The sequence below is a fragment of the Acipenser ruthenus genome, chromosome 16 (genome assembly GCF_902713425.1).
Source record: "Acipenser ruthenus chromosome 16, fAciRut3.2 maternal haplotype, whole genome shotgun sequence".
Classification (NCBI taxonomy): Eukaryota; Metazoa; Chordata; class Actinopteri; order Acipenseriformes; family Acipenseridae; genus Acipenser; species Acipenser ruthenus.
The window spans coordinates 30,175,328-30,198,240 of record NC_081204.1 but is presented as its reverse complement, the minus strand read 5'-3'; the positions used below and the strand labels follow the sequence as shown (position 1 = coordinate 30,198,240).

The window sequence follows — 22,913 nt, the reverse complement described above, 5'->3', positions numbered from 1 at the left end:
CTCACTGCACCACCAGCTCCCTCAGGAAATATGATTACACGGCAAATTATCCAATTGTTCGAAAAAGGAAAGCAGTGTTTCACGTTTACTATAAGGTCAATTAACCCATTATTTGAAAATGAAGGAATCACCAGGAGTTGAACCCAGTACTCCAAGGAGAACGTCACAATTTGCTCATGAATTAGCCCACTGTGCCATCTCACTTCCATGGAAAAGCTTGATTTTCATTGAGTATAGGGGACATGAATCACTTATTTGAAAATAAAAAGAGAGGAATCAGCTGGATTTAAAACCAGTCCCAGAAGAAGGACCAGCACAACACACTAATCAACTAACCCACTGCAGCACCTGTCTCCTTGAGACAGTCTGACAGGCTAGCAGTCTAACCTTGCATATGAGATTACCCTTTTCAGAAATTGCATATTTCTGGAATTGAGAATTGTGAATATTATTGCACAATTGTAGAAGTTTCATGCCACTGAAGAGACGAGGGATTATCAAACCTATAACACATTAGGTCTACGAGGTAAATACCAGGGTATATGCTCCGAGTGTTAATACTTCTATATATGAAAAAATAACCATGCTAGCCTCCATCTGTTTTTTATATTGTGTCCCTGATCAAGCTGTGGCTTCTGAAGCTGCGCAACAGAAGCAGTTCCACTTCTAGCTTGCAATGGTTCTTGGAAATATGCTGGATAGCCTAGAAATTGAATTTATGCCGTACCAAGTGACTGACTTGATGGATCTTAGATGGGATCAGGTGGCGGCTGCTGAATACTGGCACGAAACTGCGCTCATGCCTACACCTAGCGGACAGCCACGTTTTCCTACACTTGCCCAGTTTGACATTAATATATTGGCTTTGCCACACAGCACTGCAAAAATTAGAAACAGTTTTTTTTCTAAGATGAACCTTCTAAAAGCAGACGTAAGAAATTAACTGTCTACAGCCATACTGGATTAAATTCTGACTCTCAAGACTGCTGTTAAAAACAGCACCAGCTTCCAACCAACTAAATCAACCAATGATCCAGTCTGCAACTGTGTCCATGCGTGGCCTTAAGAAGTAAATAAGACCTAAAGAAATGCAAGTACATAAAAAGCCTATTTTATAACGTATTTCATTGTTTCAGTGTTTTTAAATATCAGTAAAAATAGGAAAAACTGCAAGGCTGGAAAGCCTGCCGATACTCTTACAGCTGTAGAGTAGAGAAGACATTACCTTCTGCTAGTTGACTGCATTGTGAAGTTCAGAGCCTTGGTCTGGGTTGAGTTTTAACCACTTTCAGACTAGTTTCACATCAGCATGTGTCTAATAATTTAGTTAGTAAATGAATGCCCTGATACAGGCTTGAAAACAAAAAAGGATGCCAGCAACCCATTTAACACAGATTAAAGACAAGAGTATTTTCTTCTTTTAATTATTTAAACACACATCAATGAAATGAATCCTTCATTTAAAAAACAAAAATTAAAATGCAAGTGAGCTGTAAATAAAAAATATTAATTGTATACATAATCACAGTGTTATTACAAAGCAAAGTGAAGGTAAATTATACAAGTGATTTTTCTCTCTCTCTCTCTCTCTCATTTGCTTTAATTATAAATAACAAAAAGAATAATTACAAACCCTTGAATTGTTTGCATCAAGACTTGATTTTGGTCACTAGCACGTATATTCTACACCTGGAACAAAAAATCCTGAGGTATAGGGTTCATCCTAGAGGGATGGCTTTAGAGGGTGCACACTATTCACACTAGAAGAGTTGCCAGTGGCCAAATAGGCCACTCTTTTTATTAACTGAGCAAAAACTAACTAGAGTTATGGGAGCAGTTTTCAATATTCCTGAAGATACCTGGTAATAAGGCTTAGGGTTTGGTTTTTAAGGTAGGGAAATAAAACATTACATTACTTGGTAACAGTGTTAATTATTGCCCAGTTAATATCCAAACCTTCTGTCTCCCAGAAAAGCAATGAAATCTTAGCTGCAGCCTCCAAAACAGCTTCAGTATTTAATCGGATTGTCTTTTTGTTTTTTGAAATTATGTACTCATTTTGGTAATTTAAACTCTGCTTCCACTATCTGAAAATACTGTCCTAGGATTTAAGTGTGATGAAAATTGACCCTCCCTCAGTTCAAACTGATATGATCTTGGGCTGATGCAGATGGAAACAAACTCTGTCTCACAGACAGAAATGAGGCTCTCCGGTTCATGTAATCGATCCCCCATCCCAAACGTGATTACTGGTCTAATTATACGCAATAGGATACGTGCAGGTAACCCCGCTAAAAGGTCACCACAACACTCACAGGAACAAAAACCCTTGTGATGTTCAATTAACCTTTACTTGGAAAGTCCCTTTGTCACGTTAAACCGCTGTCTCAATACACAGCTGGTTTCTAGCAAAACAGTTCATTTATCAAATAACTAAGATAAACTAAGAATGTAGCAACATTGACTTGTACACCATTTTTAACCTTGCTTGACAAAAATAACGCTGCTAGGAATGGCCCAGAGCCAGTCTTGCAAATCTTTTTTCGGTTCAGTACGAGGACAAAAGACAATTAAACCTGTTCTCTAAACAGCACATTATTCAGGCTGCATTCCACCCAGATTACAGATAGCTCAGCATTTCCTGCCCGGAGAGGTCTGATTTATTTATTTCTTTATTTTTTTTTTTAAAACCGTTATGTGTAGCATGCAACAAAATTCCACATTTATTGTTTGCCCAGATCTACACTATAGATTTTACATCCCTTCCCTCTGCGACAAAAAATGGCTTTTAATATCGAGGTCATGCTGCCACCAAAGAAATGTTCTCCGAGGGAGTTCCAAACCACCCCTGGATTGAAGTGCAGAGGCTTCTTCAGAAATGTTCTAACTGTGTGAAACATGGGATAGTGCAGCTTCAAATAAGGCACAGGTACAAACATAGAACATACACTCAAAACAAAACCCTCCTTGTTAATGCTCCCTTCTGCAACAATGCTGGTGCTCTGATTACATGAATAGCATACTCTTGGCACCAATAGGATCCAACAAAACTTGGGAGTGAAAATGCTAAATTGGCCCTTCAGGATTAGAATACAGAAATGTAATAAGGCTAAAGTCCTTGTTTTTTTGCTGTTGTCCTTCAACTTTGCAGAGGAGTGAAACAGCAAACACAAAACAAACCAGCCCATCGTAGTTATGTAGCAAAACATTGTACAGTATTGCAATGAAAACTATGAAAAGTAACCTCCACAATTACAACACTAAAACACAAACCCTATTGTCCATAACCAAGCAAGCTACAAACCACACAGATATCAGGATTGGAAGTCAAAGAGTTGACCAAAATAAAATAAAATGCACACATAGTGCCACAGCTGTCAAATACCTTAATGGTTTTGCATAAGGGAAAGAAGAAAATGAGGGTAATCTTCTTACAAGTCCAATAAAAATATCAATACATGTTACAGCAACACAGTTATCATTGGAAAGTATTGAAAGACACCATCGTGCTACTTTAAGGAGACTGGATGTGCTCTCCAAGGTGACTTTCTCTATAAAACACATCGCCTTCATTAATGAACTTACAAGAGGTGCTACTGTGGCACTATGCCATGCACTCCCATCACTGCTTTCAAAATGTAATCTTATTCTGTGCAAACAGTGATTCAGGTATTTCATTAAGTTTTCTTAACAAGACTTTTCTAGGAGCAGATGACCAAGTACTGTACTTCATGTCAGGTATGTTTTTAATTTTTTTTTTTTTTTTGTATAAATTCATATTAAGAGTAAACCTGATTTCACCACATATCTCAATAAAGTAAACAGATCAAATAAGACAAACAAACAGAAATAATTAACAGCAACAACACTTCAGAACAAGCCATCGACTAGCAGTTGTCTGCAAAGCTGTCAGGATATCTTCTGCCTTTGAAAGGGTTTGGAGTTTTTGTGTCCCGTGCATGGATGGAGTTTCATTTAGCCTATGAGGTCATATCCTTCAATCTATCCCAAAACAACTGTCGGGCCCCCAACTTGACTAAAAAAAAAAACACACCTTCATTATATCTCAATGACATAGAAACCTGCGCAATGCACCGAGAGGATAAGCAGGAATGCAAGACCCCACTGAGTGACGGGGACTGGCCGATCGGGTGGAATGAGAAGACGAGACTCACAAGAGTTCTTCGGTTTCCCGTTAAAAGGCAGAGTTTTTTTTTTTTTCGTGTGTACGTTCACTTCCACAGAATGTATCGTTATTGTTTAATACTGCAGGAGAAATCGTTCAGGGCATTCCTGCCCTTTTAGAGACTGGCCAAGCCCAGCCTGCTGTTAGAAGGCCTCCTCCAGCACCGCGGTGGTCTCTGCCGGGTCTGCTGGGGGCGGTGTGGGCGGCTCGCTGGGAAGGGGCTTGTTTTCCAAAGGGGACAGCTTTTCTTCCACGTCCCCCTCCGTCTCCGGCGCTATGCTGGACTTCACATCATCAGGGGTGTGCTCGTTGGGAATCAGCGGTGCCGTGGTTTTCTGCAGAGAAGGAACACATATTAGATTAGCAGGCCTGCGTAGTATGGTCTATTGTCTGAAAATAACTGCCAGAAATTCCCGCGTACAACCTCCGCTCTGCCCCCAGGTTACCGTATGTGAAGCTAGGACAAATGTGTCTCCTTGTTTTAACTACAAAAATCAGTCATAAAATCTCTCCCACGACCAAGTGATTTCTTTTTAATAACCGTCAGGTGTTGAAATATTAGGTAGATCAACACGCAGGGATGGCAATAAAACTCCCATTGCATAGTAGTCTGATCCATTCCTGGTTTTACTAAAGGCACACCTAGCTTGTTACTTATACAATGTGGCTAATCAAGCTCGTAGTAAAACCTGGCATGGGTGACACTGCTGTGCAGTCCCTGAACCCAGTCAAGCAAACAACCATGCTCTTCACTGTGACGGACAGCCCGGGCTCACTTACAGTAGTTTGTGGGTTCTCCTTATTGTTCTTGGAGGCTGGTATTGGGACAGGGGCCAAGGCCAACTCTATCAATTCCCCACGCCGGTCCAGAGCACTAAGAAAGAAAGAAAGAAAGAAAGAAAGTTCAAGTTGCAGTAATAGATTACTGGACAATCAAGGCATTTCAAAATACCCATCCCAAACATACAAAGAAAATTTAAAGTCTTGAGACAATGCATGTATTAACCATAAGATATAATATGCTATGATATGATGAAATCCCCGATCATATTTATTTTTCATAAGCCTCTCAATTGTTATAGCATATATAGGGCTCTTCATGTGATGTCCCTATAAAGTTATATTGAGCCGACTCTGTTTCTTAATTAAACTCTTGGAAAAGCATTAATCGTGAAACAAGACCACTTTTGTTTCTTCTCCCGTAACTTGAATGAGACTATGATTCTGTTTCATTGACAATGTACTAAAAAAAAAGAAAAAAAAAGGCAGCTCTTATTTTTAATTCAAGACAAACACAAAAAGCGAGTTCAGTTAAATTCCTTTTCCTGGATTTGAAATCTTAATGACTCGTTGCAAAAATCTTAACTTGTTTTGCAAATAATAGTTTCCTCTTAATTACGATTTAATTAAAATCAATGTAACTTCACTCGCTGTTTGCGTTTGGTTTGAATTGCAATTAAGGAACTGCCTTTTCGTTACATTATCAATGAAAGAGAATCATAATCTCAGTCAAGCTATGGGAGAAAAAACTAAAGTGATCTTGTTTTACAATCAACACTTTTCCAAAAGTTGAACTGAATGGAGTCGGCTCAAAAAAAAAAAAAAAAGGTTAGAGCCCTAAGCTCTAATACCAAAGTAAAGCAGAGTTCCTCTTGTTTTCCAACAGCCCCATACCAAGTGTATTACTGAGCTGGTTCAGACTCACTACAGAAGGTACATCTTCCACTGCAGCCATACCAGACACAGGAATGAGACCGGGCAATACCACAGACAGACCAAGCGTTTCAGACTCCCTTACCTGGGGTGCACTGGCCCACACAGCACCTCACAGCAGTTCTTCATGATGTTTCAGACTCCCTTACCTGGGGTGCACTGGCCCGCACAGCACCTCACAGCAGTTCTTCATGATGTTCCAGACTCCCTTACCTGGGGTGCACTGGCCCGCACAGCACCTCACAGCAGTTCTTCATGATGTTTCAGACTCCCTTACCTGGGGTGCATTGGCCCGCACAGCACCTCACAGCAGTTCTTCATGATGTTTCAGACTCCCTTACCTGGGATGCATTGGCCCGCACAGCACCTCACAGCAGTTCTTCATGATGTTTCGGTGGCTGTAGGGGTTCTGCACCCGGTTCTTCCCTGACCACGAGCCTTTAATCTGAAAGAGCAAGCAGAGCCTTGCAATAGCAAACAGCAGCAATGAAATGCAGTGAAGAGAACAAGCATTAAAAAGATCACGCAATTGTATTACTATTATTATTTCAACTGTCTTCATTTACGATCCAACAAGAACACAAGCTCATTAGAGTTAGTTATTAAGCAGTGCTTCAGGCTGAATTTAGTGCAGTGGCTCTCGATTGCAATCCGTGTATTTACTTCAAACAGCACACAGTGGCTGCTGTGTTCAGCTGGAAGAGAGGCCGAGCCAAACATTTGGTTTTCAATGAACAGCAAGGCTTTACAATTATTTTTTAATTAAGCAAGAACACCAGACACCTTGGGCAACTCCTGCCAGAAAACTGACTGTGAAGCACATCAAGACAAAGCAACTAACTTGTAGTATGATGAGACCAACGATCGAGCGGTCTCAGGTATTGTAAAACACTACAATTGTTTTTGTGCTTGAAGATATTTCTTAATATTTTACATTCTGTTCCTGACGTTGTTAGAGTAGTCTGGAGCACACAAGGCCACAGCGTAAGCATTATATAAAAGGGGCTGGTTGCACAGACCTGGAGTAGAACTTAATGTATCTTGGACTAGCTTATGTTGCCTTGACGTAGTGCAGTGGTCATTTACAAACCATGTATTACTGTAAAAAAACATTTATTACCTCTGTAAAAGTTATGATTTTAGGATTAGCAGTTATCTAATGGTTTAGACCACAGAATCTGATTGGCATAGGAACAATGGATGAAGTGAAGTTTATTCGTTACTGTTAATTCCTTTAAGGTGTATTAGAGCTGTGACCATCTGAAGGTGCCCTTTAGTCCAGCGTTACCTTCAGAGTTGGGCCATGCTAACTGCAGGAATACAGGCAGCTATTGATTGATCTATTAATAGAGTCACAAGAGCTGGACAGGAGAGCTGAACAAACACACACACAAGGAGGGGGAGGGGGTAATATTTGCACAATGTGTGTTTTCCCGTTCCTAATTATTTCCCTTATTAACAATAGAAACCTTCAGGGCAAAGTCCTATCAATCTTAACCAAGGAACATCAATATTGAGAGCCCAAACAGTATTTAACAGACAGTACTGTAGTGTTTGTTACACCGCTGAGTTAATGACATCAGCAGACTTGTCAACTCTCCCTTATTTGCCGGGACGTCCCTGTTTTTTTTGGACACTTCTCCTGGGTCAGATGTTCTCCCGTATTTTGTGGTCTGTGGTTACTGCAATTTCAAGCATCGTTGGGCAACAACATATTCTCACATAATCCTAAACAACGTTGGAAAAAGGCAGACTTTCTGTAAACTATGCAAGACTGATTTTAACAGTGGGACATGGGAGCAAGACCGATGTTTCTGGTAAGCGCAAGAGATTACAAAAACACCAAAAAGCCAGTGACGCTCATGTGTGCAGTGTAATGAATAACGTTGCAATATTTTGGCTTTTTTTTAATATTTGTTTTGAATTTAGAGGTTTTTTTTCTTGTTATAAAGTAGGTGCCACAGCTCGTCCTTTGATTGACGAGATCAGTGTGCAGCACCAAACTCAGCCTTCGGTGTGTTGTGTAATGAAAGTAACAACGCCAACTGTGTATGATTTGCGATCGTGCAAAATCAACTGCAGTGGACCGGTTTACAAAGCATTGGCTGCTGCCAAATCAACCACCTGCAACCACAGTACAATAAGAACCACCGGGGCCAAGAGAGAATCGGATTGGAAAGCATGGCATGGTTGTTTTTCTGTTTGATATTTTTCTTTTCTAAAAGCAATCTGAAGGAGCAGCGTATCAGTCTACCAGGAATAGTTGTATGCCTTCGTCTTATGTAGGTATTCACTTCAATTCAGGCCACTAAGATTTAAGTTTACAAAAGCTCCCTTATTTTGAAAACTCAATGTTGACAGGTATGTATCAGACTAACGTGGGGATGGGTCGATCATAGTGTCATGCAGTTTTCACTATGTGTTCACTACAGTAACGTTTGTTAGTAAGCTAGTTCCAGACAGTTAACTGCAAAAGTGCCCCTTAAAATAAAGCATGAAACCGATTACTTGCCCATTGTAACAAATGCTACTTTTTCATGGAATGGGCCCTATAGTACTCTTGCATTGTTTCAGATACCAATTGCATGTAAAGCATTTGTATGGGACTAGTGTGATCAATATTACATTAGGAAACAGAACCATTACTAGGCATTGTATCGTGCCAACAGTAAAACAGACAAGAGGTTTCATCAGCAGAATTGAAAGCACTCACGTCTTCGTTGGTGGTTTGATTGAGCGACACCAGGTAGGTATGAAAGCCTGTGAGTCCCACCACAGACCACAGTGTGAAGAAGCAGACCACGACCTCCAGGACAGTGGGGGGCAGTTAAGGGAAACAGTCATTAAAAGCATTAGGATCTGGGAAAAGCAAAAACAAGTCCTACAGAACAGTGGATGTAGCTCAATTGGTCTGGACGCAAACGTTTCAGGAACATCCGCACATAACCCTAATCCTAACCTTCAAAATCACAATTAAACCCCAAACCAACAACCTGCTCTTGGCCGAATATCAAGACGGCTCTTTTTCCTGTGACAGGAATGTTAAATACTTCTGCTGGCTTAAAATCACCAGAGGAGATGTGGTCAAGGTCATGACTTTGGGACATGCATCTAGGTCACAAAAACTACAGTTTCTCCACCCCCCTCCTCTTTGGCTAAAGCACTAGTAACGACCCCCCCCTCCCCCTCCGCTATTTACAGAGCTTGGAACCAGACACAACATAGACAAAGTTTTCTGGTTTTTGTGCCAAATAGGAAAATCAATATAGCTGGAGAATAGAAGGGCCTTCTGGCAGGACAGCTTAAAGCATGCAAGGGAACAACACAGCCTCTTTCACGATCTGTCTCAAACCTGCAAGCACAGCAAAGCCCTCTAATAAAAGGGATTTATTACACATATCCATCTGTTAAAGGATATGTTCCAGGGGTGTCTTTGAGGGTGTTGACAAACCCAGAATCCACCGAGCCTGAAAAACAAGCAGAGTGCAATCATTTAGTGATGCAAGTGCACCATAGTAAAAGCATAGCAAAGTGTAATAAAGCATAGGCAATGCATGGTAAAACATTGTAAAGAATAGGGGGGTATGGTAAAGCATATTACTAAACATGGCACACAAGTGTAAACTATGGTAAATGCACAGCATAACCATGGGAAAACTGCAAAAATACTGTGCAAAAATACCATGGTCAACTTTAACAAGGGCAGGCAGGCAGGCACACCCACAGTTTCAATCCCAATCTATTCCTTCTCAAGAGACTGTGATGTCCAGCGATTCAGAGATATGCAGATTGGGGTTGCAGATTAATTGCAAGGAACATGTGTCTAAATTAAGAATACAGGCCATAAAATAATTAGCGTAAACTAAAAATAAATGTCTTGAATAACAGACAGACTCATACAGAGCCAAAAACGGTTTGATTCAGATGTGGATCAACACAGAAAGGTCTGGAGTACAATGGTGGAGCAACTCCTGGCTGCAGGACTTCTAAACACATGCACTGCTGAAGGAGCTGCTCTTATCAGCTGCTGTTGAGCTCGTCCATTTACTTCCCTTGGGTTCGATAGGTATCTATGGTGAACTGTGGTTTAGCTTTTCTTTATTTACCTGCAATGCAAATAAGTGGTTTCAAAGCACCTGCTTCCTGTTATAGCAGGCCTGGCGGTAGAGTGTACGCTGGGGGAGGGGGGGGGGGGCTGGCGGTAGGTGATCCAAGTCAAATAATTCACAAAGCTATATACAACCTCGGAAATCTTCCAGAAATAACGCATACTATAGTTTCACTTTTGTGTTCAGATTTACTTATTAATGATTTGGGATCTGAACCCCCTAAGGCCCCCCCTTGGCGTCAGCCCTGTGTTACAGTATATTTAATGCCACATGTGTTTTTTATTTTTTTTATTGAACTTTACATAAAAGAAAGGGCAAGGGAACTGAATTCAGACTCTGTTTTTTAGCACATCAGTCTGTAGTGCCTCTGCCCACAATGTATTTGCTTGCAGATTTATTCATGACACAGTCGTTAAAGGAGCCCTGTACTCACGCAGCACCACGTGGACGATGTCGAAGGTGAAGATGTAGATGGTGAGGAGGGACAGCGAGAGTGTGAACAGGTAGAAGTAGCGGTAGTTCCTCTTCCCAACGCAGTTTCCCACCCATGGGCAGTGGTGATCAAAACGCTCTGACAAACACAAAACTTTAAAAGTTAGTATGGGAGACATAAATGCATAATGATCTCATATGAGGATGCCACCCACCATATAAAGCAATGGAAAGAAATTGAAAAACAAATATCAATGAACAACATATGTCCAAAACTCCTTTTTTTAATGAAAGGGTTAAAAGGCACAACCAATGAACAGATGAGGAATGAGTCACTGGGGAAGTAAAACAATACTATAAAATGGCTGCATTTGTTGTAAATTTGATGACAAATGCAAAGTCACAATGACAATCTGGATTATCCAGGTTAGAAACAAAGAGGGCTGCTATTCAGCTTTTGGCCACAGGGGGAAACAAATCCCAGAGACAATGTACAACAACAGACTACCTAAAAAACTATTTTGGTTGCTTCAGAGGATTAGGAATGGTGTCACTCCAGATTGTGACAGCTGACTACAATACATGCACAGCAGCAGTAGAAGAAACCGGTTCTCCGGGTTCCAGGCCCGTGACGGAGGCGGGCCGGCTCTGAAAGCCACGACTCACCGACACAGTTATCACAGATCCCGCAGTGGGAGGCGCGGGGCGGACGGAAGATCTTGCAGGTGTAGCAGTACTTGAGCTTCACAATCTGGTTATTGATTTGAACGTTTCTGATCCGGGGAGGCGGGCGCTGGCCAGCTGGGACGTTCCCATTGGCTGCTTCTGTAAGAAAGACACACAAACAAAACACGGTTCAGCCAACAGGAAGACATCTGCTCTGGTAAAATGGTTTGTTTGTTTTACATGAGTATTAAATGTGTACCATTTTCACGTCAATGTTACAAATTTCATAAGGAATGGAAATATTATCAGTGTGTTTTCTTTTAGGAAAACTTAAAAGTGGTACCGAAGATGCATTCATGATGCATTTCACCACTTCAAGTTGGGCCTCTCCAGTCACATTTGATTGCTAAATATTTGAATGATTAGAAGGAAAAATAACTTTCCCAACAGGTGTTTCACAACCATGTCTTAACACAGAAATTCCAGGAAGTCTTTTAACTTTAGCTGCACTCTGTACTCACAGGGCTTCAGGGATGGGCCGGACTCATAATAACACAAGCATGCTTTACATTCTGCTAATCCATAGGTACAATTTGATTAGCAGTTACGTCACTGCAGACATTCATGCAAAACTATAACACTGTCACCTTGAATGACTCAAATTATTGTTTGCCCAAGCTCTGCTGTCGGTAGAACTGAACACATGACATATTTACCAGGCAAGTACTGTTCAGTGTTATGACCACCATAGATAACCACCACAACCATCAAATGTACTTCTCATTTCACACAAAGGTAAACAGTAGACATATTAGAGTAGGCTCTCAAAATGTAGTCTAACCCTGTTGGGGTGGGGTTCATAATAGGAACTGCTATGGGGTTCAGGTTAGGGATTGTAATTATCTGCTCTGAACCCCAAGCCATAGGGTTATATTTCCATGTGAAAACGTAACACACACACACACACACACACACACACACTATATATATATATATATATATATATATATATATATATATATATATATATATATATATATATATATATACACACACATACATATATATACATATATATATACACACACACACATATATATATATATACACACATATATATATATACACACATACATATATATATATATATATATATATATATATATATATATATATATATATATATATATAAAATTAGACTCACACAATAATAATAATTGATGGGCATGTATTTCTCCATCAGAATGTACTACATACACAGCCAGTCATCTGTTCTCAGTATAAACACTGCTATTATTCTGGGTGGTAAGCAGGACATTAAGCACAGTAGAATGGAGCAGCAGCAATAGCAGGAGAAAACACTGTTTTCAGCACAGGCTGTTCCCTGTGCCCTTGCAGCCCATCCAGGAAGCTTGTTTGGACATTCCATCCCCGCCCCACTGCCCGTCGCCATAGCAACCGTCAGTCAGGCCTGTGTCTACTTCCTCCTGCTCAGTAAGCAGCTACCCCAAGTATGAACAACTAAAACAGCTCAATTCACTCTTTCCTTAAGATTGTAGTTTGTTTTTAGGGTTATTTAAAACAAGGACGTAGGTAGAAGAACACAGTTTACTGGACAACAACAACATTCCTGGATAACAAGGAATATCCTTTTTTTATTTCCTAAATGGCATCTTGTTCTGAAAAGTTAAAGCTCACGATATCACAACAGCACTACAAATAAACAGTGCTCTTGGGAAGATATACTCCAAAAGAACCAAGTGTTACACTTGGGAATCCAATGTTCCTGCAGAGGGGGGTTATCTTACTCAAATTCATGACACACTCTAGCAAGAAGTCAAAACGAGCTCACAACCAGCTCCCTCGGAATGAAATCAAAACAGCATCACTCCATCCTGTTTGTCGTTATCATTCAGCGGAATGCAATGAAATGGTTTGCATCACCCGCCTGCTAGAGGCACAGTGCACAAGAGAAAACCTGCACAAGCCGTTTCCCCACTTGCATTCTGCATTTCCTTCATGCTGTGGCTCTCAGTGGGGGACACTTGAAGGGTACTCTGTATTTACACTTCATTCGCGGGCTGCACACCACATACAAACAGAGGCCCAAGCCAGCAGTCATCTCAGCAGTGCTCTTGTTAGAGATTGCAGAAACAATGGTTCAGTGCGCAGCAATAGGGAGCTTTCAGGACAACGACTTGAAGCCTTGCACAAGTGAACACCCCTAAAATAAGGACTGAAGACATAATTAAAATCTCTTGCTATAAACACACTACGTGACTAACCCCCCTGTGTTTTTGCTGATCAGCAAGTCAGCAACCTGTAAATGATCAACTCCTAAAACAGACCCTTGGCCTATTGTACACAGCTTCCCAGAGGAGATGGGCCCCAGCTGCACAACCCATGGAGATGGTGTGATTCTGTGGAGCGTTACCTGTGCATTACCTGTACCTGCCAATCTGTTTCCTCTTGTTGCCATCCATGAAGAAGTGCACACATTATATTGCGAGGGAGTCGACAACAGCAGCTCCCACTAGCTCAGTGTAAATGAAACTGCATCAGATGAACCCGCCCTCCTCGGAGGACTTGCTTACCGATCTCCATCTCGATGAAGGTGGCCTCATCGGGCAAGGCTCTGGGCAGCACCCCCGGGTCACTGAAGCTGGTGCGCAGCAGCGTTGCCATGACAAAGAAGAACAGGACGATGGCAAAGACGGGGATGGCAGGGGACAGGTGAACTGCCAGGTATGGACACCTGAAAACAGGAGAGAGAGAGAGAGAGAGAGAAACAGCTTGAAACCAGCCCATGCAATACACAGGAGAACACCATCAACACTCCTCATTTGCACTGTAACATTAGTGTATATTCATACTCAACTTAATTAGGGAATTCACTTTCCTTAGAGACACTGAATTAAGCAACACTAACACCTTCGTATCCTGCTAGTTCAAAGCCAGTATTTAAACAATCTACTTGTTATACACAACCCAATACAGCACCTTTAATTTTGATTTGAAAAGTACTGCTCCACCTTAACAATAAAAAAAAAAATGCCTTTTTGCTCTGCTGAAATCAGATCCTTCAATGTTAATTGCATAGCAGCAGCAAGTACTGGCAGAGCAGGCGATTCTCTAGCTAGAAGCGGCAGACAGATGGTGCCTTTGCAGGTTGCTTGGACCGGTCCCAGTCACCCACTGCATGCCAGACGGGTAGCCGTCATGCCAATCAGCATTGCGCAGGGGCAAAGCTGCCCCCTGCACGGGTGACACCCACTGTTCCTGGAAACACAACAAGAGCCCACTAGGCTTCCCAACTGGAGGAAAGGAAACAGAATATAAAAGGATACAGGTGCAGCTCCCCTCTGAATGTACCTACTGAAATGGAGGGGGGGGGGGGGGGGGGGAGGGTCAAACCAATTCCATATTATCCACAGTATCATTTCTCCCTGATTAAAAGGGACCTCGATTTGTTATAATTTTTTTTTTTCAAGGATGGAAATAATACTCCAATTGCATTGCAGTTTCATCCATTCCAGGTTTTAACATGAGCTTGATTAGCCACAGTGTATAGATAACAAGCGCAGGCGTATCTTATTAAACTCGTAGTTTCAGTCCATCAGTTTTTATAGGTTCTTAATATTGTTGTGAAAATGTATTTTGCCAATATTTGTCATCCGGATGTTTTGTAGAGCGTTTACATTTACAGAATGGGTTTGACAGACACCCTGTGAAACAGAAATCACATTCCACATGCATGCAAACCAGACACAAGAAAACAGCCAGGACAAATGCCTAAAATATCCTTGACTGTGGCCTTCAGACGAATCCCTGTCTGTGTCAGAGCTTCGGTTTTGGCTCTCGTCCAGCTCACCCTGGATCCTGGCAGCGAAGAAAAACTCGTTGCAGGAAAAAAAAAAAATGCTGAACTAAAGGATTTCAGCATCACTGCTTCTGAAAGGGAAGGTAAAGTACAGGCCTTGCTTTTTCAGGTAATTCCAGTTACCACACTGACGGTAAATGAGTTACAAAGCCCAGCGCTTCCCAGAAACCCCAGTGAGGCTGGGCAACTTGTTGAGTTAAGTGCTGCAGAATGCTGCTGGACAAGTCCGGCAACCGTGTGCAGCTATTAGTGCAAGGGCTCGATGGTGCTCAAAAGCATGCTGTTTTCATCTTCAATAAAATCGATTCTGATCATACTGTACATTACTGACAAGGAAAATAATAATAATAATAATAATAATAATAATAATAATAATAATATTAATAATAATAATAAGGTTTTAGTCTAGGGATCTCCATTCCTCTATATAGTGTTCTCAGGGCACTGTGCATACCTGGATCTAGTGTTGGGATGACTTTCACTTTCAAATATTACATATTTATAGTATTACATTTGTGGACATACGTGTAAAAAAGACGAGCCATGCTCTTTACCCGATTCAGAAAGACGGGACAGTGTAAAACTCTGCAACATTCTTTCAAACACATGAAATGTTCTGTTTGAGCGATTGCTTGTTCGAGACCACTGTGCCACACCGCTTACAGCTTCTCCTGTGTGCTGTTTTCATAATGCCCACTACAGTAAACATTCTGATAGCAAGTGCGATCACTTCTGACACTTCCACCTTATCTTTCTTAATAAGAGCATTATCCATTACTGTTAAGTTATGTTTAAAGTGTGCGTTTGGCCTGTCGTTCTACAGCTATGCCCATTTTTGTTTAGAAATTCAGGAGAAAAAATAGACTTGTTTTCACAACAGATGACCCTAAACAAAATGCGTGCCGTGGTAGTTAATACATAACCTTGCTTCTAAAACTCGTTTCACCTCTCTCTCACAGTGGTTCATTTTAATAGGAGTGCCAACAGTGGTTTCTGTTTGGGCTGAATCGGACAGGTGCAGGAGCACACGGCAGCTTTGCACAAGAGTGTAAGAAAGGCTTCTTCAAGTGAAATTCAACTGCCCTTCCAATATGCATCTTAGTTTAAATATTCGAGCACAGAATTTGTAATAAAGTCCCAGATTATTCTTACAGGTTTTAATGACTGAATTTGCATTAAATATATTATTTTGTATCTGCTTAATAACCCACTATTTGGGTTTTTTAAATCTTGATTTAATCCGAATTCCACCTTGTTCAGGTTTGCTCAAAGACTGCCCCCAAAAAGGTCAAACATGCCGATTAAACAGGGCAGAAATTATTGAAAACAGAAACAGTCATACATGATGATCAAGGACACAAATAACTGGATAATAAACACTTTTTCACCCATGTTTTTTCACCCATGAAGTAGTTAATGCAATGTCAATTAGGTACTGTATTAGGCATTTTATGGTAACGGTCGCCCTTGTGTGTAATAAAATAATGCCCCCATCGCCCCAGGACACTGTTATAAAGGCGATGCTTCCCTAAAAGGCACTTCTACCCTGTAAACTTCATCAGCAGGTCGTTTCTGAGCTGGTCTGCAGCCTTTGTGAGGGTTCTATTAATGTTGCTATGGTTACATTTTTGTAACAGGCACAGGGCTATTTACCTGGATAAGGCCGAGAGGTACAGCACCATTCAATGCTGCTCAACCACCGACTGTAGGTGTGTGATCACAGGGATTAGCAGACAATAGAGATCCTAAAAAAAGCCTTTATGAATTGGGAGTCATTTAACCACAGCCAACCAAAATAACAGAAAGCAGTTGGGAATGTAAACGACTGCTGAAATGGTAAGAGTGCTACCTGTTTATTACATTGCAGGGAGCTGCAGTGAAGAGACTATCTGTATTCCATCTTATATAGAATGCAAATGGCACATGGGGCTCATGGGAGCCATGAATCTGCATTTTAAACGTATAACAAGGAAGCACTGTAGTACTGCAGTCGAGGCAAAAATAAACGGTTGGCACTACAGCTTCCTTAAGAGTCGCTCTGCATCAGCCAACTGAACGGCTTCCCTTCCTGCCTGCTTGGCAGCCTCATCTGTCTCACCATGCAAGGAGACAGATTCAGGCCAGAGAATTATTACAGAGGGGCTGGGCAGTCACATTGGCGTTTCTTGTAGGAGCTGTCAGCAGGGGTGGAGAGCCAGGGAGGGCAGGAGCCACAAGAGACCTGACTGTTTCTGTGCGTCAGACAGAATATACAGCTAGAGCAGCCGAGCAATGCTGTGACTCAGCCGGTAATAAACAAGACCCATCGCTGCTGAGCGCGAGACACAAAACTAATGAATGAATTAGCATTCCGTCAGGGGTAGAGGAAAGCAGAACACAAGCAATTCAAGCACGTTTTGTGGAAATCATCATAGTAAATAATGGAATGCCAGTGGCTGCCACAGTTGCAATAAAGCGACATGATTCATTACAGTGCTAAATGAGTTGATGTGGATCAGTTCCATATTGCATAAATTCAACCAACAAAAATGACAACGTTGGTCTAGCATAGGAGGCTGTGGGGTCCATCTGTAGCCAAGTCTAAGTTTCTTTCCGTCTTTTTTTTTATATAAACAAAAATTGGCAAATTGCTAGTGCAAACAAAGCTTAATTACTTCAAATCTGCTGCTTATTAAAATCGCTGCTCTAAACAGCTGCGGCCGGTTTGTGCTGAGAACACCAGTTTTACAAATCTGCATGCAGCACATGCTGTCCTTTGGCAGTGCACAGTTGGATTTAAACAGCAACATGTTCAAGTTTGGAAACTAGTAACTAGCAAAAAGAGCTGTGCCATAAATTGAATCCAATACAGGTGCCATACTTACCTACTAAACTTAACTCATTCATAGTGTGTGAAAACTAAACAGGCAAGTACCAGATTTAAAAGACTTCTCTGATAGACAATATTTAATTTCTTGTCTGTTAGTCACTATGCAACTGATATAATAGCCAGTCATGTGAATATTCTACCCAGTACACTGAAGGATAAACAGGAGTAAATATATATTTATATTTTTTAAACAAGTAAAAACTATTTGAATCGAAATTATTCGGATTCCAGAAATCAAGGCATTACTCTTGTATTACAGTTGCGGACTTGGTGCGCAAGGTGCAATAAAAGTGTGTGTTTAATAAATACTTTGTACAGTAATTGAGTGATCCTTCAATTCGGTGTGCAATGGACTTGGTACTAGATGGCACTATGCAGATCTTAGACCGTCGCCTCACTTCCAGTGCTCAGGGCTGTTTGATTTTGAATTGGTAGTGGACAGGATTTCTACTGGCTTGCATGAAATTAGTTTAGACTAAAGAGCTTTAGTGCACTTTCATATGCAGAGGAAAACAAGACGTGCAAACCTCAATGCGTTCTGATGCACACAGATTGAAAAGACAGCTTGTGTGTGGGATTTTCATGCATAAGGTTTTACTTGCTTCGGTCAGAAAAGCGTATCCTGATGTGTTTTTATATGTAATCACTGTTCTTCCACCCTGCTGCCCTCTGACTGCAGGGTTAGATAACCAGGTCCCATCTCCCCTCATCTCAAAACAGGTAATATTGAAAAGAGTGACAGATCGAGCATTCCTGTCCCCGGTGCTGCTGGCTCTCCTGCACCCTGCTGACCCTAATCTAATAGAACGGTGCTGACACACACAAAGACACGCTCTGCTTGCAGATTACCGCAACCCGATTTAAAAATCATTTCCTCGGGGAGACAGGGTGACACACTGCCCTTCGCCGTGCAACTTCCAGGACTCGGCTGCTTCTCTGTTAACCGCTTCGCTGCTAGGGAAGTGCGAAACAAAGGATGAGTTCATTGAAGAAACAGTTCAAAACCTTCAAAAGCAGCCAGAGAGGGTAAGAACCTGTGATCATACGACACAGGCTGAAAGAAGCCAGTATGAAAGGGTACCGAGGCCCCATCTCTCGAGCAATCCTTACAAAAAAAAGATATAAATGTTAGATAAGCTAATTGCATTTGTAGAGAGAATGTGGAGTGAATAGGAAAACTCCAATTGCAACCACCCTCTAAGAAAACATGTTGGCAGCTACATGTAGTTTCTGAACCGTACTGGAGAAGGTATAAATCACACACCTATGCCAAAGTAAAGACTAGAAGCCTCTATTCATATTTTTATTGTTTCCATTTGGTGCTGCTTTTTAATGTTATGCTCTCGAGCCTTACGGAAGTTCATCTGCAAATCTCAGATCAGCAGATCCCTTCACAATCCCAATTTGTTTATTCCAAACACGGCTGCCAGTTGGGACTTCATGCAAATCAGCTCAATTAGAGGTGCATAAAGAGGGACCTCAATGTGGTTTTACCCTCCTAGATGACAAACTGCACTTCAGTCATCTAGCACTCATTTTAGAAGGTGTTAGTTGTTTAAAACAGCCAAGGCTTTCACACAGATAGAGACTGGACCGTGTAAACCAGATTAAAGCAATTTACAACAAGGCATGAGTTAAATCACCAAGCCAATCTTAACACTGCTTGACATTCAAATAGAACGATTGCAAACATCATACAGAACGATTGCAAACATCATACAAACTCTCTCTCTGTTAGAAAGGGAATTCCACTGGTTTGAAGACATGGTCCAGTAAAGCACTGCTGACCGAAAAACCCGACAGCAGTGCGGCTCTTCACATTTACTGCGCAATCTACCAGAAAGCTGTCGTTACTGTACAAGTAGTCCCTGATTGGCCACTGAGTTAATGGACACGATGCATCAACTGCACTGGAGCCACAAAGGACAGCTTTCCGAGGGGCAGGACTGAGGCAATTAGACAGAGCCCCAAGGTAAATCCTGCTACAGCTGCAAGGGACTTCAGTCTCTACTGATGTCAGCGCGGCAGCTTCCAAGAGCACTAATTAAACTCATCCCCAAAACAACAATGAATTCTTTGATCACCAGCCCCTGTGAGCCTGTTAGCGCTGTGTTCCACATAGAGAGGATTCTAATGCACTGTACCCTGGGCTATGAGCCCGAATGAAGGGACTGGCTGATACTACCTTTGTCCCCAGAGTCTCCTACACTGGGGCTCTCCATTTGTTCCAGTAAAGGAGGCAGATTTGCTGTTTCTAATACACAAAACATATACCCAACTTTCCAGGCACGGAAATAAGACTCCTATTGCATATTAGTTTCACCCATTTGAGGTTTTATTACAAACTTGATTTGTCACAGTTTATAGATAGCAAGTTCAGGTGTGCATTACTAAACCCATACTGAAACCAGGAGCGACTCAAACTGCTAAGCAATGGCAGTCTTATTTCCATCCCTGCTGTCGCCTGGTAGCCAATGAACTCATATAGTACCTCCATATCCATGACCTTTGACCCATCTGGTCTTACATTATCCTGCTGAAAAGCAATTAATCAACATAGCACTAAATCTGCTTGAAATGTGTTTATACCCACAGCAGAGCCCTGCAGAATGCTTTACAAAACCCTCATTTTAGACAAAAGTGCTAAACTCTCCACCCCCTGCTGTTTGAATTGTATGTAAATGCCTAGGGGAAGTGGAGTGACATATCACAAAGGGTGTATACCACAGACACGTTATCAATTCCTTACGGTGAAACGAAATTAAAACGCACTGACGAACAAGAAACGCGGTATAAACTAGACTTATAAACAAATGCAATGCCAAATCTGGCAAAGCTAAATCTGGCTTCAATGGGAACTTCATGAATAGATGGAAAAGGGTGATTATACAGCGTTTTCCAGATAGGTAGTATTTTGTTTTTTGTTTTGACAAAACTGTTGCACAACGTCATAAACTGTGGCGTCACAGGGTGGATTATATTATGAGTTCGCAACAGCAACGTCATACATACCGCATGTACAGTAGCTATGCTAAAGATATAAAAAATACATGCATTACCATAGACAAAGAAAGAGATCAATCAGTACCTGCCATACATCAAATTAGCGTTGCCAGGGGTGACGCCCCTCACCACACAAGGCTATCACGATTTTTTTTTTAATTAAGTATTAAATACAGTGGCTTACTTGAATAATATTCGATTCTACTTACTCGAATGCGAAGAACAGCGCGCAGGTCCCGACGATGAGAAACAAGGTTAGATAAAACACGCCTTTCTGCCGTGCCATCATGACCCTCCCGTCACAGCAAAATGTGTTTTTCCCAGGGAGCTTTTCCCATTTTCGTAACACCTTCTTAGATACCATTATGGCTGACATTTTCTTGCCTTTGTGTGAACTGTTTGTTTCTTTTTCCCCTTTTTTTTTAATAAAGTATTTTAAATGTATTTGAGTCACGTCAAATGTTCCTTTAATTTTTTTACCACGACTGTACTGTGCTTGTCCCAACGCCAGGGTTTCACATTCCACTTGTCTGTCACCTTAACAGCCAAATCATATATTGTTTTTTCATATTTAAACAAACAAACAAACAATAATCCTTCTGCAATGTCTTCTTTAAATATACAGATATATATATATATTTCCTTCCACTGGAGCACTGCTGGTAAATAGATTATTCACGCTGCTCTGGTCTTTCACAATCCTTGGCTTTATGGTTGCATATTGGTTTTTTTTACCCTTTAGGATATTTTAGTTGTTACTTAAAATACATGCATCTGTATCTTTTAAATCAGGTTTAATCCTGTGGTAAATGTTTCGATATATTTTCGAAATTCCACCATTTAATTCGGATCATATCATTTAAGAGACACGTTTATTCATAGAAATCCATTTTTTCCAACCCGAGTGGTCTTTTGTTTTTTCCACAATCCACACTTGCTGTACACATCCCCTTATTAAAATCTCGATAACATCCAGTCCTTGCGCAGCAAATTCAGATTTTTCACCACCTATTCAGAAAAAAAACCACACACAATTCTTCTGTCTTCACACGAAGGTCCTCGGGAATGCATTCAGTTCGTTTTATTGCAATTGATTTTTTCTCATGCCGACGCGTCTTCCTTTCACCTTTCTCAATCGCGGGGATGAAGATATATGCGTGTTTCTTTTTTTTTTAATTTTGTAATGGTCCTCTTGTTTGAGGTGTGACTGTCGTGCTAAAGTGAGGATGATTTCTGGACACGGCGAGCGTTAACCTTATTTATTTCCCCACTCTTCCTTGTGACTCTCCCCGCAAGCTCCGTGAGTGTGCTTCATCAATGGCAAGAAAACACGCCTAGTAGGAGTCAAAGAGCCCTTCTTTAAAGGCGCAGCACACCCTGCAATCACTGCACTGAAAATAAACGACAGCAATGAACAAAAGACATGGTTAACATTTCTATAAACTCTTATCACAAGGGACATGGGCAACACACGCCATACAAAACAACAGCAACGATACCAATAACAATACTACTAATAACAATAACAATAAGAAATCTGTAGTATTGTATTGTTATATAATACTGTAAAACAATATATAACACCTATTCATGTACATGTAAATATTGAACAGGGTAAAATAAATAAATAAATCATATATCTGTGTGTGTGTGTGTGTGTGTGTGTGTGTGTGTGTGTGTGTGTAATTATTTTATAAAGAATTGTAGAAATATAATTTAAAAGATTAGAAAGCAGAAAAACACTAATAATATATATATATATATATATATATATATATATATATATATATATATATATATATATATATATTGTATATATAGATATACCCGAATCTTACAGTATGTAGTTTTAGCGCTCCCTGCCACAACGCCTGTGGTTTATATTATTCTCAATTTGCACATTACTCTAGGCAGAAGTATAGAGTGAGTCTGTAATAATGCTCTGTAACCCCCCCTTGGCAATATTCTATTTAGGCCTCATGGGCTGTGGGGAAAGTACCACAGACATCTGATTAATATCTAAACCATCGCCTGCCTCTAAGATTTACACTGGAG

The 22,913-nt window shown here is 40.9% G+C and overlaps 1 protein-coding gene across 1 annotated transcript; it reads right to left on the bottom strand.

The window, feature by feature from the left end:
- Positions 1–1,408: 1,408 nt before the first annotated feature.
- LOC131697836 (palmitoyltransferase ZDHHC9-like) lies at positions 1,409–22,206 on the bottom strand. Its single transcript, XM_058989365.1, has 9 exons — positions 21,068–22,206; positions 13,701–13,861; positions 11,107–11,265; positions 10,442–10,579; positions 9,320–9,366; positions 8,613–8,717; positions 6,241–6,344; positions 4,967–5,060; positions 1,409–4,521 (listed from the first exon to the last, which is right to left on the bottom strand). Exons 1-9 carry the CDS (start codon positions 21,232–21,234, stop codon positions 4,330–4,332), a joined length of 1,167 nt encoding a protein of 388 aa, XP_058845348.1. The 5' UTR covers positions 21,235–22,206; the 3' UTR covers positions 1,409–4,329.
- Between the last annotated feature and the right edge of the window lie 707 nt (positions 22,207–22,913).

What these genes read in the sequence shown, in the direction of transcription:
- LOC131697836 (XM_058989365.1), bottom strand. Translation starts at nt 21,234, where the DNA reads ATGTCAGCCATAATGGTATCTAAGAAGGTGTTACGAAAATGGGAAAAG. An exon ending in GATCTGTGATAACTGTGTCG is followed by an intron (nt 10,580 to 11,106) that starts GTGAGTCGTGGC and finishes TGTGTTTGTCAG; the next exon opens with AGCGTTTTGATCACCACTGC. An exon ending in CCCTCAAAGACACCCCTGGA is followed by an intron (nt 8,718 to 9,319) that starts ACATATCCTTTA and finishes TAACTGCCCCCC; the next exon opens with ACTGTCCTGGAGGTCGTGGT.